This window comes from Manis pentadactyla, chromosome 14 (assembly GCF_030020395.1).
Source record: "Manis pentadactyla isolate mManPen7 chromosome 14, mManPen7.hap1, whole genome shotgun sequence".
Lineage (NCBI taxonomy): Eukaryota > Metazoa > Chordata > Mammalia > Pholidota > Manidae > Manis > Manis pentadactyla.
Window position 1 is genome coordinate 89,439,578 of NC_080032.1, and position 17,620 is coordinate 89,457,197.

At 38.9% G+C, this 17,620-nt stretch overlaps 2 protein-coding genes across 3 annotated transcripts in view; one reads left to right on the forward strand and one right to left on the reverse strand.

Annotated features, from left to right (window-relative positions):
- Window positions 1-1,183: 1,183 nt before the first annotated feature.
- On the reverse strand, window positions 1,184-12,605 carry TWF1 (twinfilin actin binding protein 1). Its single transcript, XM_036889415.2, has 9 exons — window positions 12,443-12,605; window positions 11,501-11,578; window positions 9,320-9,498; window positions 8,127-8,222; window positions 6,879-6,983; window positions 5,154-5,279; window positions 4,739-4,889; window positions 4,455-4,576; window positions 1,184-3,279 (listed from the first exon to the last, which is right to left on the reverse strand). Exons 1-9 carry the CDS (start codon window positions 12,558-12,560, stop codon window positions 3,109-3,111), a joined length of 1,146 nt encoding a protein of 381 aa, XP_036745310.2. The 5' UTR covers window positions 12,561-12,605; the 3' UTR covers window positions 1,184-3,108.
- Window positions 12,606-12,965: 360 nt separating this feature from the next.
- Window positions 12,966-17,620, forward strand: part of TMEM117 (transmembrane protein 117) — a 393,659-nt gene continuing 389,004 nt past the window's right edge. For both annotated transcript variants that reach the window (XM_036889401.2, XM_036889402.2), the window contains exon 1: window positions 12,966-13,225. The gene's annotated coding sequence lies outside the window, so the exon portion shown is untranslated. The remainder of the gene's footprint in view (window positions 13,226-17,620) is intronic.

The following is a 17,620-nucleotide window of genomic DNA, read 5'->3' on the forward strand; positions in this document are numbered from 1 at the left end:
ATTCATTCAGCAGTGTCCACGACATCCTGGAGCTGTCCTAGGTGCTGAGGCTGCAGGGAATAGACCCAAGGCCCTCCGCCGCAGCTTGCATTTCAGTGGGAGACACTATATGCATGAATACTTCTCATTCCTGAGCGTTTGGAGGAAGAATAAAGCAAGATTAAACGGAGAAAGGGCCAGGGAGCGCAATCACATTGGGAGTCAAAAGACCTAAGCAGATGACCCTTGAGCAGAGACCTGCATGGAGGGATGGACATGCAGGTGTTGGACTGGTGAGCCGGTGTGGGGTCAGCAGCTCCCGTGCTGGGAGCCATGGACTCAATCCACCAGATGTGCCCATGAGCTGGGGTATGCTGGTCAAGGGACACAGAGTCAGGGGCCGAGTCATGCAGAGGCTAGGGGGTAATAGCAAGGACTAAATTTTATTCTGAGATGTTACCACTAATCACAACCAGCATATACCAGTACACAGTAATACTTGGGAGTTTATTGACTAATCAGGGTTGGAAAGCCACGTGCAATTTGTATCATTTAAGGCAAACTGTACCATAGCTGCACAGGAATCATTTACGGAGTAGTGATTCCTGAGCCCATCTACTTTATAAAAAACTCTGGATATAAAGCCCCAGAATCAGTCCTTTTTAAAAAATAAATACTTTATCCTTATAATGTATGGCTGTATATGTAAAAAAAAAAAATGTGCAAAAGGGTATATACCAAACTACAGTAATGTACCTCAGGCATATTTAGTTCTGAGTGGGACTGCCTTTGCGTAACTTTTTAAATACTGTTTTAAGTATCAGCCGTTTTTAGACAATTCTGTGAACGGCTACCACACATCACTTTGTAACACAGTCCCAGCTGGTAGGCACACACAGGACGCACCCAGGGTTTGTTGGACGAGCATGTCTCTGGGGCTCAGTGTCGTCTGCCAGTCACCCTGTTGCACCACCAGGCGCTCCTGTCACAGCAGGACTGGGGACCTCCCGGTACTGCCATGGCCGCAGCAGCGGGAAAGTGCTGACCCAAACGAAGAGCTGTATAGATACAACTTGCCTAGGTTTCAAACTATTTGAAATTCTTTTTGACTTAGATTAACATTCGACAGTATGAGTGGGGTATCTAACCTATTACCAGGTATTGCATTTCACAGAATTATCCAGACATTTAAAAAAAATCATAATAGAAAACCAACCTAGTACACAATTTATTAAAGAGAAAAAATTTTTATTGTGATATAAAATGCACTTATAAAATGTCCACAGAAGGTATGTACTTCTCCACTGCTATATAAATGTACTGGGAATGCTTCATTCACCTCCCACTGTTACAACGCCACCTAAGACACATTCTCAATGTTACACTAAGTGTATCACCAATGTTCAGCAATTGTTGATTTAATGATAAAGACCCTATCATCCCATCTATATTCTGGAATGTTCATTTACTTTCATGTAGTGTAGAATTTAAGTATAATTGCACATTGATGGTACAGAAAAACATTCACTGTGAAATTATTTTATACCCTCAGGTTAACATTATTTTTGACTGAAAGTAACAGCTTCGGCTATGGCCTACAGTGCAGCCCAAGGATCTCAATGTGGTAACGTGTGTCTACATGTGCACCTAGGAACAACTTAAAGTCTATTTTCAGTAAACAAGTGCAAAATTGTCAATAATTTTGCATGTTTAAGTATTACAGTCTGATTATTTGTAAACAAGCAAAACCTCACACAAATACTCTTAATTCTAGAAAAAACCCATTAACCCATAATTATACTAATATGCTTTATTTGAACACACATTGAATTTCTGAAAGGTGCATATATTACCTTAGCTAGTAAGGTGTAAAAATGAGCATTTCGTATTTCATACTAGGAAATGTGCATTTCTCATATTTGTTTTATGCAGCATAAAGTTTAGATCAAGAAATTCTAAATCCTGGATTCCTACAGTTCATTTAGAAAACTCATCATCACGGCTCCTGCAGCAGGTTAACAGATTTAACACGATGACGTGCTCAGCTCCCTCTAGTTCAAGTATCCAAGAAAAATGAGGTCCAAAACTTCTGTAGGTTGTCACTGAAAATGCAAGCCTTTAGAATCCAGCTAAAAGTGTTTTGAAAAAGATACCGATGGTTTAATCTGTACTAGGTTGATTAAGTACCAAGACGTTCAAAGTCTTCTTAAATCTGAGTATTTGTGAGGAACACAATCGGCCTATAAATACATGATTTTGGAAAGAAATCAATCTTGTTACTTAAAACCTTTTCAACATTCTTTAGTTTTGCTTCTGAATATTAACTTAATATTCAATCTGAACATAAATATTTGGCCCCACACTACTCATAATGAAATAACTACTTTTGAAATGGAAATGTTTTAAAGCACTAGGAAGAGAATGTAGTAAAGATGTTTAAACACTGCCTTTCAATGTCATCAGAAATCCTGCAGTAGAGAAAATATCTGGTACCCTTAAATTTCAGAGTGAGCTGATCTTCTGAAATATTAATGCCATTTAGAAAACCAAAAAGTCAAATAGAAAACACAGCTGCAATAACAGCAGGGTTTCTGGAAGCTACAGACAAGAGCCCACAGTCGGGGCGCCGGCACTGCTCCTCAGTTAGCAAACTCTCACCTCCCCCTAGGCACGCTAAGTTTTCATCTTAGAATATGATCTAACCTGGTCCTTAACAGATTTATTAAGTAGTATGAATATTTTAAGGTCTTTCTCTCTCCTTTACAGAAAAAAAATTATGCTGTCTCACTAAGAGTAATAAGAAGTGTATCTTACTTTCAGACATTAGAATTTCTGGAATTGGCCCAACTGTATAAAATTTAAAGAATCATGTGAAATTGTGGAATCATCACTCTATGAAAACAGTGCAACAACATAAACATCACTATGTCAAAACCTTTTGTAGCTTTAACTCAAAAATAGAGATCACAAGTCTTCTATAACATTAGTTTTAAAAACACTCAGGAAGTGAAAAGTGCTGTTTTTCAAAAAGTACAATTTTTACTCTACTATATATCAACATGGAATGATTTCAGTTCTCCTGTACTAAAAGCTGGACTTTAAAAAAACTAGTGTCATAGTATGCAGCTTTTAATCAGTAGTGGCTTCAGTTTCAGCTGGACCCCGAATTAGTCTTCGAATTCCTCTTTTTCCTGCAGGACCTTTTGGTTTTGCAAAACTCTGCTTATGAGCATGCTGCTTGGGGTGCACCTCTTCATAAAGGAACTCGGCAGTCAGCTCATCCCCGTTGTCTATCTCGATCTGCAAGAAATGGAATTAGTACAGTGTGGCACACTATGAAAAAGCACAGTGCTCAAAACCTACTTGCAAGCAACGGGTCGGGGTTCAGGTGTGAATGCTGTCAAGGACCGTAGGTAAGTAGTTTCACTTTTCCCCTTTGGAGTCGGGGAGCTAAATGAGTTGTTTGAACACATACTTATTTTCTATTTGGTTCCCTCTTTCTCCTCCAGTTTAACCCATGTTCCACAGTAAAAGCCACCACTGTATTGTCGGCATTCTGCTTTGCACACTATATAGTCAGGAAACATCACTCGAGGCCCCTTCATCCCCAGGGTCACTGCAGAAGAGCCAGCAAACTATGGGTCACAGGCCACACGGAGCCAAGTTAAGAGTGCTTTATGTACTTAAAGGGTTGTAAAAACAAAGAATATGTAACAAAGACCATCTGTGGCCTGGCAAAGCCTTAAATATTTACTATCTGGTCCTCTTGTAGAGAAAATCAGCCAGCCCCTACTATACAAACTGTTTCTTAACAACTTAAAAAGCTTGAAGGGTTCATTCTAAAGACCTTGTTTTAAGAGGTGATGGGCTTAAGAATAAACCATATCTTTCCCTGTGCCTCACTTGCATTTAAGAAAATAAATATAAGAAGATTGGTGGCTTAGCTCCCACAAGGCTAATGTTTTTGCTCCTTTTGTCCCTTCCCAATAATGGTAAAGATTTCCATGATTCAGTTATAAACAGAGACTGTGGCTTCTTGAAAATCTTGAGACAGTCGTAAGCATGTAGCTTAGTAGTCCTGCCCAACAGAACTCTCTGCAATTTGGAAAAAGTTCTGAATTCCACACTGGGCAATATGGCAGCAAGAGCCACATGAGGCTAATGAGCACTTGAAATGTGGCTAGTGTGATTAAGGAACTGGATTTTAAGTTTTACTTAATTTAAATTTAAATTTAAATTTAAATAGCCTAAATGTAGCTTGTGGCTACATATCAGAGTACAGGTCTATAGGGAGACTGGGGTCGTGACAGCACTTAGAGGGGAGCCTACATATTTCTAAGAATAAGAAAAAGCTTTCATTTATAAGTCATGAACTACATGGAGAAGACAATAAAAAATATAGCAAAAACGGAAACATTTTAAAGACGTAGTTATTAGATAAACACCTTAGTGAGATGAGTTAGGTAAGTCAGTACCTTCCTGATGACGTCCATGTGCAGCTGCCTCTCCACAGTCCCCAGCAGCGGGCTCTTGCAGCTGGAGTAGAGCATCCGCTCCCTTATGCTGCACGTGTACCCAGGCATCGAATAAATAAAAACTGTAAGTTAAAATAACAAAGACTGCAATCAGCCACATATCAATTAGCAAACAGTAACGCTCACAAAGATGTCACTGTGTTTTCTGAATGAGAAGTACACAAGAGCAGAGTGAGGAAAGGTCAACAGCAAGCCGAACAGGCTAAGCGCGATGTGTCCTCTACCTATGGACTCCAGATAGTCCCCTCCGTGGGAGTGCTTGTACAGAAAGAAATGGTAGCGGGCTGAGTCCCTGGGGATCCGCTTTGGCAAATCTTTTAGTTCTGTATTTGTTGTGTTGGCCAAGATTATGACTTCATTTTTTATATCTATTTCCTGCAATAAGAAGATACATTCATTAAAACATAAAAATACATTAAAACTTCAAATTTGTAATAGAAAAACTAGGAGACAAAGGGAAATTTATGCAGGCAGGTTTGACTTTCATAGTGAATATATATTGCTTTTGTTGCATAAAAGAAAAAATGAATTATCAGGAAGCAAATAAAAAATTTCAAATCCATTACAAATAAACCCTACACAAGCCATTAGCCACCAAAAAGAGCAGCCTCTCCATTATAACCAGTATGCATCTCTTACCAATTGCACGTAGTTGAGCTGTCTGTTACTCAGTTTTTCCAAAGCCTGAAAAGCTTCTTGAGAAATTGGAAATGCTACTCCTTGTAGTGTCTGATGCTTAGTGTCCACACTCACGTCGGTCTGCACCTAAGTATGACAGCCAGGTTGACTGATGAAGTTTTGGCCGTGCCATATAGCAAAGGTGAGAAGACCCAACCCATCCTGCCCCATTCCAATATAATTAACACTTAGAACACTAGTAACTTAAAAAGCAAATACTTTTTCTTCCTTGGTCATGTTCTGCTAGCATTTTGTCAACATGCAGAGTGCATGACATCTTCATGACCATGTTGGGGGTGAACATCTGAGTGAAGGTTAATGGCGCTTTGGAGGTTTTGTTTATATGTTTGGTTTGGCACAACTGCAGTGAGCTATAAGCTCTTTGAAGTGTCTTCATAATATACCTTTAATTACAGTATTTTACTTGATAAAATTTATGAAGTATGATATATACGCAGTATGTATAGAATTTTACTTTGTTCTGTTAGACGTAAAAAATGCAACACGAACGCCATGCACTGAACTGAAAGGAGTACAAACAGCTCACAAGGACACACACAGTTCAACTGGTCACTGTGATGCAGAAGCCCTGGACTGGAGCTCCCACCACTGAGAAGCGGGTGTGCAGGCACTGGAGGAGGAGAGTAGGGCTTCCAGACAGTGTCCAGTACACACGCGTACGGCTTTTATACTTGATAAGTGATAGCCAGTAAAGGGTATTATTTGCAGTATTGCAACAGGTCACATAAAAAACTTTACTTTTAAAAAAATGAATGGAGATTCTAACAGCATGACACTGGATAATGAAAACATCATAGAACATATGCAAATGCATACCCCAATACGATCCTCTGGGTTCTGATTGCAAGGAATAAAACAAACTATCAAACTTGTATATAACAAAAATCACATAGAAGTCCCTACTCACATAACTTGAGTTAAAATAATATGAAGATAGATCCTTGCTATCAGGTTAATATTAAATAATATTCCATCACTTCCCAGAATGATTCCTAGTAGTCTGTCACTCAGACTAGTGAACAGTGGTTTCTGCTACTTGTTATTTTCTGTAAAATCCCAGTAGAAAAACAGTAGCTATCCTTGCTTGCAATTAGAATGGCTGCAGAAAACACATTAAAAATAAGATACACTAAAATATGGATGGAAATTTATTGACTAACTGAAATAAACAAAAACTCAACCATTTTCCACATATACATATACACATACCCATCCAAGTCGTGTTCACAGAAGTGAATTCATAGCGCTTCTAGAAATCCTAAACATCTTAGTATTTACATTTTATTCTCTTTAGTCATCACTATTCTCTGAAATAACATAACAAAACAAACCTGCTTCAGACAACCTCATCAGATATAAATTCTTTGCACTAAATGGGTAACACACACACTTTTTTCATTGTTTAGTATTCAAAGTACAAAGTTAACAATTTCCAACAGGAAGATTTACTATCCTGCCATATACGTTAGACAGACAGGGGAAAGCTATTTATGAAATTGACATGAAGTTTAATATTCTCTTTTCCTGAAAACACATGGAGTCTCTAAACAGAATAAATGTAAGCTATCTAACTTCTTTATTCTCTAGTTACCTCTAAATCTATAAATTAAAAATATGATATTTTCAAACACTTAAAATCTTGCAAGGGTTTCAAAACTAATTTACCTCATTGATTTTAATCTGTCGTAATTCTTCCTCAGCTGCAGTCAATGGGGCAGGAGAAGACTGTGATAGCAAATATTTTTTATATCCATGTAATGATACATCTTCCTATAAGCACAGAAATGGACTTATTATTCTCTATAAAATCTCAGTGAGGTTAAAGAAAATCAAAGTTATTAATTTTACATAAAAGAAAATACACTAACTGAAAATAAATAGTGTAAGAATTTTACTATTCTTTTTTTTTTTTAAATCCTCTATTGTACAGGTTTTCAAAAAATTTTAAGGGGAGTACCTAGTCTTCATTTTCCAAGGTTTTATAATTACTAAATCTTTTCCATGAGGGTGGAAGAGGTGACGCCAGCCACATGATGAACCTGGTTGTGCTGCAAGCCCATAGGATCATTATAATTAACCATCTGGGGAAGCCAGCCCAATAATTATTCAGTAATCAACATATTCAGATTCTGAATTCTGTATTATAATGATTTATATAATTTCTCTATTCACAGAAAACGATTTCAGTCCCTACTTAAAAGAAAAAAAAAATATTCCAAAGAAGTCTACTTTTCATCAAAATTTTGTGGTTTGGAAGACTAAAATTGAGAAGCAATTAATAGTAAGTATTCCCATCCAGTCTTATGTTCTACTCACTAGATTATACTACTTTCTGAATCAGAATATAAGTTCTAAACAACAAAAAACCTGTTCAAAAAATCTATTTGATTTTCTTAATTTGTGTGAATATGTATAAATACATCTATTTGCCATACAAATTTTATAATAAAGTAAATTCTTAAATATAACTTAATTAAATTTATTAATTTATCAAGTATTCCAATTAATTGTCAATTTACCTGCCTCAATGTTCTCTGGTTTAAGTAACAGAGTTACTGCTGCTACAAAATAGGTATAAATGTCTAAAATACCTAAAAATTACTGTCTCTTCAAGTAGTCTCTCATTTTTCTGGCCTGTTTCCCCACCCTTAATATGAAAAGGTCGAACTAAATGAGGGGTTGAGCTAGATGAACTCTTAAGGTATATTCTAGTTTTTGAACTCTTACAAAGGAGATGCCGACATATTTTAAAAGCATAAATAATGTTTCAGTTAACTTGTATATCTAATGAAATGTAACAATATTTTCTCTCCTATTCTTAAAGATTCATCAATCTGAATTCTTATCAATTACTCATTAACTGGTGCTTTAATTGCAACATACAGAATCTACATAAAAACACAAGTCTTGTACCTTTACTGTTCCAAATACTTCATCTTTAATGTGGCCGCCTCCGAACTCCTTTTTCAGAGTGGCTCTTGTTGCTGCATACAGCATTTTCTGACGAACCTAGTAAGTTGTGAAAGGTTACTTGGAAGTTTATAGATGAAAATCACTGGGAAAAAAAAAGCACTTTCTGAATGTACTAAAATATTCAAGCACATTAAAAATAAACTGTGATAAAGCTGAAATCTAGCAATTCTAACATGCTAAAGTATGTGATACAAATAACCATTGTAACACCAGCATCTGAAGTGAACTGAAGGTTTCAATTTGTAAGTCACATTTTTCAAAGTACAAAATGAGTTCAAGATTAAAAAATAAACACTTAAAACACTACGTTACAATGGGGAAAACACTGAAATGGAGTTACCTTGAAACTGACATTTTACCCAAAGGAAATCTAGGTCTGCTATTACTAAATAAGTTTCAGAATCAAATATTCATTGCATACCTATGGCATATTCTATTCCTTAAGGGACACAGGATGAAAAGAACTATAACATATACTGTTCTTTGGAAGTCTAACAGCATCTATGAGAAACTACTAAAGATAACTGTCAATGAATAGTAATCATTTCATAATCCTGCAGTCGAATTCAGTATTTTTTTCAGATAGGATATGTGAAATTAAAAAGGAAGGGATTACTTTTGTGAATGATATCTGGATAATTTTAAAATTATTATTTTTCTATAAAAAACATAGAATTAATCTTATAATACTGGGCAATATCCATGTATTAATTTTGTCTTTTGTTCTATTTAGTCTGTTAACTTTCCTAAGAGAAATACTAATTTGTGTGTATGCTCATCACTGGAATCATAGCCATGAGAATATTTAATTTTTAATCAGTTCTCAGAATTATTACAATTTTTGCTCTCAAAGTAGGCTTTATTCTTCAGAGATCCATAAAATCACTTATAACTGCCACAGATTTTTAAATTTAAAATCAATAATAATTCTGATTTCAAGAGCAAGACTTCTGAATCTAAGTTCATCACTCCAGATTCCATGTTAATACAAGGATTTTCCCCAAGATCACTCCTTCTGTGAGAAATGGGACTTCCATGGGACTTTTGCTTCTGAACTTTCTATTGGCCTACACATATTCCAGAAAAAAAATTGTAGCATTTAATGTTAAAAAAGTTTTTAAAAACTTACTTACATGAGAATGATCTGGAGACCACGCAATGAATATCCATTCATATCCCTGGGCATTTTGGGAATCTAACCTGAATAATACATAGCATGGTTGCTCGTCCTCCAACAGCGGCAAAACAAAGGCATCGTAATCCTTATCCCAGGAATCTGAAGGCTGACTACATGACCCAATCACAAGTTTCTCTATGAAGAACAATTTTAAAAAAATATAGGAATGGTTTGAAATACAAAGTGAAGTATTGAATAGAATAATACATAGTCATTTCCTAATTACTGTTATTCATATCAAAAAGATGAAAGGAAAAAGATTATAACACAAAAAATAATTATGATATGAAATAGTATTAAAAACAGGTATGAAAATTTTATTAGTATGGTTAAAATAATGATATATTAAAGAACAGTTAAAGGAACACATAAAAGTTATCATTGTTGACTTGGATGGTTGATGAATGGGTGATTATATTCTATTTTCCAAAATGTTCACACAGTAAGTTATCAACAAAATATATTTAAATAAGGGAACCAGCACTCAAAGGTTAATTTCTGAAATTAACATTGAATTGTACAGTAAGAAATATTAAATAAAACCAGTTTAGCTCCTATGTGGCCATAATGCTACAAATTTCAAAATCTGTCCAGAAGCATAAATTGGTATAGCCACTCTGAGGAACCACGTGGCAGAATCAAGTAAAATTGTGAAAATACTCTGGATAGGCAGTCTCCTGCACGAAAAAATACAAAGGTATTCACTGTACACTATATAATAGCAGTGGAAATGGAAAATAGCTGAAATGTTCATCAGTAAGAGAATGGACATATAATATGTGGCACAGTCATATGACAGAATTGTGTTCCTATGTAAAAAGAATTAGTGATCTCTAGCAAAACTAATTACAGAAATGTTTACAGCAAAAGGAAAGCAGCAGAGGAAGGTATTAGTTTATGTGAACTTGAGAACTCAAAACAGCACTGTATGATATTTAGGGATACATATTAAAAAAAAAACAACTGCACAAATAGAAAACCTCCTAATATAGCTGCCTCCAGGGAAAGACGTTGGGAAGTGAACTTGTTTAAGGGGTTGCTCTTATAACACAAAACATTAAATCTGAAAAAGGCTTGAACACAAATATGACAAAACATTAGCAGTTATTAAAGAGGAAAGGGAAGTGTTTGTTATATTATTATTCTTTGTATTTTCCTGATTTAAAATTTTTTCTCAAAGCAAAAATAATGTAAAACCAGAAATTAATGATTTAGAAAATAATGTCATTTTTCTTCTGTAGAGATGCTAGTTAGATAAGCTTGCCATTTTAGTTAATAAACTAGTCAGGAAATGATGGCATTTAAAATTTTAGCTTAATATTTCTAAAATATGCTGCTTTACAGTATATGCTTATTCCTGTTGAGTGTGGTAATACATGTAGGATGCATATTCTTCAAACTATTCTGGTATTTTTTAAATACATAAATAGAAAATGAAAAGCAAATAAATTTCCAGTTTATAAAAGAATAAGTTATTTTTCCAAAGCAAAATATTTCAAGGTATTTATGAGATTAGGCCAATGGAATATTTTAACATACTCATTTGTGATTAAGTAGTTTTAATATTAGTTGTTCAAATTCAAATCTAGCTGAATTTAAAGATTCTCCCACCCAACCAACTTCCGTGCTTACAAAATTATTTTGAAAGGATCAATTTATGGTTTGTTATATTCTCAGAATTTTTTCTAAAACAGGAAGGGGAATCATTTTTGCACCATAGGTTGAAATGAAGTAGAGAAAATGGAAGTTTGGAATCGTTTGTATCTACTTCAGAACTTTACCAAGTAACAATTCACAAGTACCTGGGGTTTTTTTTTTAGGTAACCACCTGTTAACTAATTTCCATTCCACAGAGGAAGCACTGACATTAGAAATGGACTTTGGTGTGGAAACGGAGACAAAAACTACAGGGAAGATAGCACACCAAAAAACAACATCTTTTTTTCCCTGAATTCCACAGAATTCAGAAGATAAGCAAGTGCCCAAGGGACGTGCCCAAAATGTACAGGATCCAGGTTGCCTAAAGCAAGTTCTGAACTTCTAACATCAGGAATTCAAATCGCTGACAACTTAGAAGTTTAAACATATTACACCCACTTCTCCAAGGACAAACACCATTTTAAAATGTTTAACTAACCATTTTCAATAGATATCTTCAGAAGTCTGTATTTTCCATTTCTTGCTCTGGCAAACGTATATTTAACTTCTTCACTTGCTGTGGAAAAAAATTAAAAAAGGAAACCTACTTTTTATACTTATGTATTAATACCTTCTACTGCAACTTAAGGAAAATAATTATAATACACAGAATATTGAGTATGTAGCATCCTCTTACCAGTAATTTAAATGATAAAACTTAGAAATATGAGTGGACACTGTATACAGCTAAGGAAATATAAAGAGTAATGTACTTAGGGCATATTAATCCTAATGTTTATCTAGATAATTCCACAGCAGAAATAACTGAGTATTAAAGTTCCTCAAACCCAGTAACGAACGCATCACTCTGAAAAACACCTTTATTGCTTGCTTGAAAAATGTCGAAAACCTGCTTAACCCTTTTAGTCCGATTTCAAGCTTATGATAAACAAAGACGCCTTCCGCAATGCCCTTCCTGCGCGCTCACACTAGGAATAGCCGCCCGCAGGTGACCCGTCCTGACCCTGGGGGCCCGCGACCTGCGCTCGCCCGGCGCCGCGGAGCTCGGCGGCCCGACCCGGCCGGGCGGCCCTGAGCGCCGCGCCCCGGGCAAAGCTCCGCTTCCTCAGCCGCCGCCCGGGGTCGCGGCCGGGCAGCGGGACCGGGGCCGGGGCGCCCGCCGCTCGGCTGTGGCGCTAAGTCTGCGGCCCGCTCCGACCGGCACCCGGGCCAACGGGCGGCTCCGCGGGCGTCTGCGCGCGGGGCGGCCCGGGGCTGAGCCCGGAGCCCGCGACAGTGCGGCGGAGCGGAGCCCGGAGCCGGCGGGACTCCGCAGGGCCGCCGCCGCGGGAACCCGCTCCCCGGCGCCCGGCCGGGTCGGTCCGATACGCGGCGGCGGCCCTTCCTCCCCGGGCGCCCGCGCCGTGCCGGGCGCCGTCACCTTGGATGCCGGTCTGGTGGGACATGGCGGCGGCCGCGACTCCGGCTGCGGCTCCGGCGCGTTTGCGGCCCGCCCGGCGCCCCAGGACGTGGCCGCCCCTCCGCCGGCCGCGCGTCATCCGCCCGCGACTCGCGCCGCCCCGCCCCCCGCCGCCGCCGCGTCCTCGCCCCCCGCCGTCCCCGGGCTCCCCGGAGGGACGCGCGGAACCAGAAACGGTCACTTCACTGAACGGGTGCTTTTCAGCGGTAAAACGATGGGCCCAACGCCCTGAGTTTGCGCGTCCCCGCGCTGCGCCGCCTCACGTGAAGGGTCCCGGGTCGCCCGCCGTCTGCGCCGCTGTCGCGCCGTACCGTTAAAGCCTCGGACAGCAGACGCCGTTCCCGTCGCGGCGGGGGCAGGCTGGCACCCCCGAGTCGTCGGGCCCCCGAGTCACTAGGCCCCCGAATCACCGGGCCCCCGAGTCACCGGACACCCCCTGAGTCAGCGGGGCACCCCCTGAGTCACCGGCCCTCCCAGTCACCGCACCCCCCCGAGTCACCGGGTCCCCTGAGTCACCGACGCCCTCCGCGCCCGCCGGGAAACCCCATGAGCTTCGCCCCCTGCGGGGCTCCGAGCCCGTGTCACAGGCCCGCGGACGCGGGCGGCACTTTTCTCCGTACCTTCTACCCTCCGGTGCGGTTCCCTGCTAGGAAGCCGCCTGGGCTTCTGCTCTCGGGCCCTGAACTCACAGACGGAACCTTCTGATCAACAACTGCCTTCTTCTGGGCCTCAGAGGAGCGCAAGGTGACAAAACCGCCCCTCAGTTACAATGTACTTTCAATTACTTGCTAATTAGCAGGCCTACAGTCGTTTCTCTTTACAAGGATCACCACAGACCAGGTCGCTATGTTCTGTTTCTTGTTACCTGAACTCCATTTCTCAAAAAGACCCTCATATTCTGAAATAAGCAACATGTAATCGGAGTTTCATGACTTGTTTGGGTTTAAGAAATGTTGTGGAGAGTTTCATTGTAACCAGATTCTTCCTGACACCACAGTTCATCCTGATTTACCACTTTTGATTGCATTGTTGAGCACAGAGAAAACTGCTGAGGCAATTTGACTCATTCATGTCCTGGTGGCGAGGGAAAATTGTTTAAGGAAGTTGGCATTGCTCATAAAGTGAGAAAAATTAACTCGTCCATGTTTTTGCTTAGAAAAGCCCACTGTATGCCCAGCCCTGGAGCAAGGGCCCCTCCCGATAGGTTGGTAGGACCACCTTATTCACCAGATCGTGCTTATTTTCTGCTGATACCCAGCTTAAATTAAAAAGCCACAGGTTTTCGATGCACTGGTTTTGAAACAGCAATGTTCCTGAATAAAACAGGAAATCTGAGAAGGGAAAGTATTTGCTGAGCTATAAAAAGCTTGACCAAATGATCTTTTTTACTGTCCATCAACATTTCACATACAGTTAGATAATTTCCTCTCTTTTACTAGATTTATGTGGATGCAAAAATTGGATTATGATGCTTTTCATAGGATGTTTTATGAAAATGTTTCTGGTCAATATTGACAACACACTTAAACCTCACTAATTTATTATGCATGATTATTTCAGGTTGGGTTAAAGTTTGGCATTGCATTCACTTTGGAGAAATGGTTTATTGAGTATATAGAGAGCTAGTGATACATGTATTTTTATCTATTAGAGAACAGATTGTAGTAGAAATACTGTTCCTTTGGTTAATCTCTTGCTTACATCTTAAATTTGATCCCAACCATGACATCTCACCTTAACTTTTAAAAAAATTCCAATAAAATACACATAAGATAAAATTTACCATCTTAATCATTTTTTTACAGTTCAGTAGTGTTAAATATAGTCACCTTATTGTGCAACCAATCCCCAGAACACTTTTCATCTTGCAAAATTGAAACTGCATCCACTCCCCATTCCCACCCAACCCCTAGGCCTGGCAAACAACAGCCTGCTTCCTGTCTCTCGAGTTTGACTGCTATTAGAACCTCATACAGGTTCTATAATTAGTGGAACTATACAGTATTTGTCTTTTTGTGATCAGCTTATTTCATTTAACACAGTAGCCCGGAGTTTCATCCATGTTGTAGCATGTAGAATTTCCTTTTTAAGGTTGAATAACATTCCATTGTATGGATATACCAATTCCATTTATCCATTCATCCATCTATGACCCTTGGGTTGCTTCCTCTTTTTGGCTATTATGAATAATGCTGCTATGAACATGGTTGTACAAGTATCTGTTTGAGGCCCTGCTTTCACTTCTTTTGGGCATATGCCCAGATGCTAGACTGCATGGTAGTTCTGTTTTACTGTTTTTGAGGAAACTCCATACTTTTTTCTATCATGTGTACCTCATTTTACATTCCCATCAACAGTGTGCACAGTTTCTCTACATCTTTGTCAACACTTGCTATTTTCTGTTTTGGTTTATTTTTATAGTAGTCATCCTACTGGATATGAGGTGATATCTCGTTGTGGGTTTGATTTCCATTTCTCTAATGAATAGTGATGCTGAGCATCTTTTCCTATATCTGTTGGCTATTTATATAGATAGAAATGTCTTCTCAGGTCCCTGGCTCATTTTTTTTTTTTTAAATAATTATTTTTTATTGAAGGGTAGTTGACGCACAGTATTACATTACATTAGTTTCAAGTGTACAACACAGTGGTAGAACATTTATATACATAATTCTAGGTTCCAGCTATCACCCTACCAAGCTGTTACAATATCTTGACTATATTCCTTATGCTATACATTACATCCCGGTTACTTATTTATTTTACCATTGGAAGTCCGTCCTTTTTTTTTTTTTTTTTTTTGTGAGGGCATCTCTCATATTTATTGATCAAATGGTTGTTAACGACAATAAAATTCTGTATAGGGGAGTCAATGCTCAATGCACAATCATTAATCCACCCCAAGCCTAATTTTCGTCAGTCTCCAATCTTCTGAGGCATAACAAACAAGTTCTTACATGGAGAACAAATTCTTACATAATGAATAAGTTGCATAGTGAACAGTACAAGGGCAGTCATCACAGAAACTTTCGGTTTTGCTCATGCATTATGAACTCTAAACAGTCAGTTCAAATATGAATACTCATTTGGTTTTTATACTTGATTTATATGTGGATACCACATTTCTCTCTTTATTATTATTATTTTTAATAAAATGCTGAAGTGGTAGGTAGATACAAGATAAAGGTAGAAAACATAGTTTAGTGTTGTAAGAGAGCAAATGTAGATGATCAGGTGTGTGCCTGTAGACTATGTGTTAATCCAAGCTAGACAAGGGCAATAAAACATCCACGTATGCAGAAGATTTCTCTCAGAACGGGGGGGTGAGGTTCTAAGCCTCACCTCTGTTGATCCCCAATTTCTCACCTGATGGCCCCCCTGCGACTGTGCCTGTCTTAGGTTGTTCCTCCCTTGAGGAATCTTACCCGTCTCTGGCTAACCAGTCATCTTCCGGGGCCATACAGGGAAATGTGAAGTTGGTAAGTGAGAGGGAAGCCTTATTGTTTGAAAAGGTTAGCTTTTTACTTCTTTGCATATTTATGCCCTGTGGCTTCTATGCCCAGCATTTGTCTTGAGGTGTCTTTACCACTTGGAGGAGTTATGATACTCGGTAAATTTGATATGAGGCACGAATTCTATTTAAGGGTTGTAATTAGGAAGGAAGAAGAAAAGCTATAGAAGTAGCAGGCGGAAGAAAACATGGGAAGATTGATTATTTCTTTGACATATCTTCTTGTAGAGTAACTTCAGCATATATAGGTTTTAAGCTACTACTTAAATTGCGCACACACATTAACATAATAGGAGTATAGTTACATAACCAAAGCATATCTGTAATTACCAGCCATCTCCAGTGAAACCAAGAAAACCATTAAGGCACCTTAGGCATTTGTGAAAACTTATCTATGATATGGTGGATATTGTCCAACTGAACTTGAACAGTCTGAGAGAAATCAGACAAATTAAAACAACCCATTCCTGGGGACTGTTCACATGCCATATGTTCTTTTAACAGTAAATAGTCTGTAGTTGTAAGATTTTGGAGCGCTACAATTTGCACTTCTCCAAATTCTTGGTTGAGTTCCAACAGTATAGATCCAGTCAAATTTGTTGTTTTACTGTATGCACAGGCCAGCTTAGATATCTCCTTCCTCATTCCCATGGCAAGTCCAGGAACTGGTGGGATGAGTGCATCTACAGCTGTAGCAGTGCGTGGATCTTTGTTGGGGTTTTTTGATGATCATCTTCTGGCATGAGTCTTCCAGAGAGTGCTGATGTTGGAAGTTCTCTTTCATATCGTATCTTAGTTCATTTTCGGGGTAGCCCAATTAGGCTTTGATCCTCTGTATAAACACAAACAGACCCTTTGCCTACACTTTTATATGCCCTTTATACCCTTGTGTAGAACTCGTTGGAGGTTACCACACAGGAACTGCCCTTTTTTTTTTTTTTTGCTTTGTTTTTGGTATCACTAATCTACACTTACATGACGAATATTATGTTTACTAGGCTCTCCCCTATACCAGGTCTCCCCTATAAACCCCTTTACAGTCACTGTCCATCAGCATAGCAAAATGTTGTAGAATCACTACTTGCCTTCTCTGTGTTGTACAGCCCTCCCTTTTCTCCTACCCCCCCATGCACGTTAATCTTAATATCCCCCTACTTATCCCCCCGCCCTTATCCCTCCCTACCCACCCATCCTCCCCAGTCCCTTTCCCTTTGGTACCTGTTAGTCCATTCTTGAGTTCTGTGATTCTGCTGCTGTTTTGTTCCTTCAGTTTTTCCTTTGTTCTTATATTCCACAGATAAGTGAAATCATTTGGTATTTCTCTTTCTCCGCTTGGCTTGTTTCACTGAGCATAATACCCTCCAGCTCCATCCATGTTGCTGCAAATGATTGGATTTGCCCTTTTCTTATGGCTGAGTAGTATTCCATTGTGTATATGTACCACATCTTCTTTATCCATTCATCTATTGATGGACATTTAGGTTGCTTCCAATTCTTGGCTATTGTAAATAGTGCTGCAATAAACATAGGGGTGCATCTGTCTTTCTCAAACTTGATTGCTGCGTTCTTAGGGTAAATTCCTAGGAGTGGAATTCCTGGGTCAAATGGTAAGTCTGTTTTGAGCATTT

Coding starts and splice junctions, on each gene's coding strand:
- TWF1 (XM_036889415.2), bottom strand. CDS start 12,560: ATGACGCGCGGCCGGCGGAGGGGCGGCCACGTCCTGGGGCGCCGGGCG. Junction 4,890..5,153: donor AGCTCAACTACGTGCAATTG/GTAAGAGATGCA, acceptor TTCTTATTGCAG/GAAATAGATATAAAAAATGA. Junction 3,280..4,454: donor ACATGGACGTCATCAGGAAG/GTACTGACTTAC, acceptor CATTTCTTGCAG/ATCGAGATAGACAACGGGGA.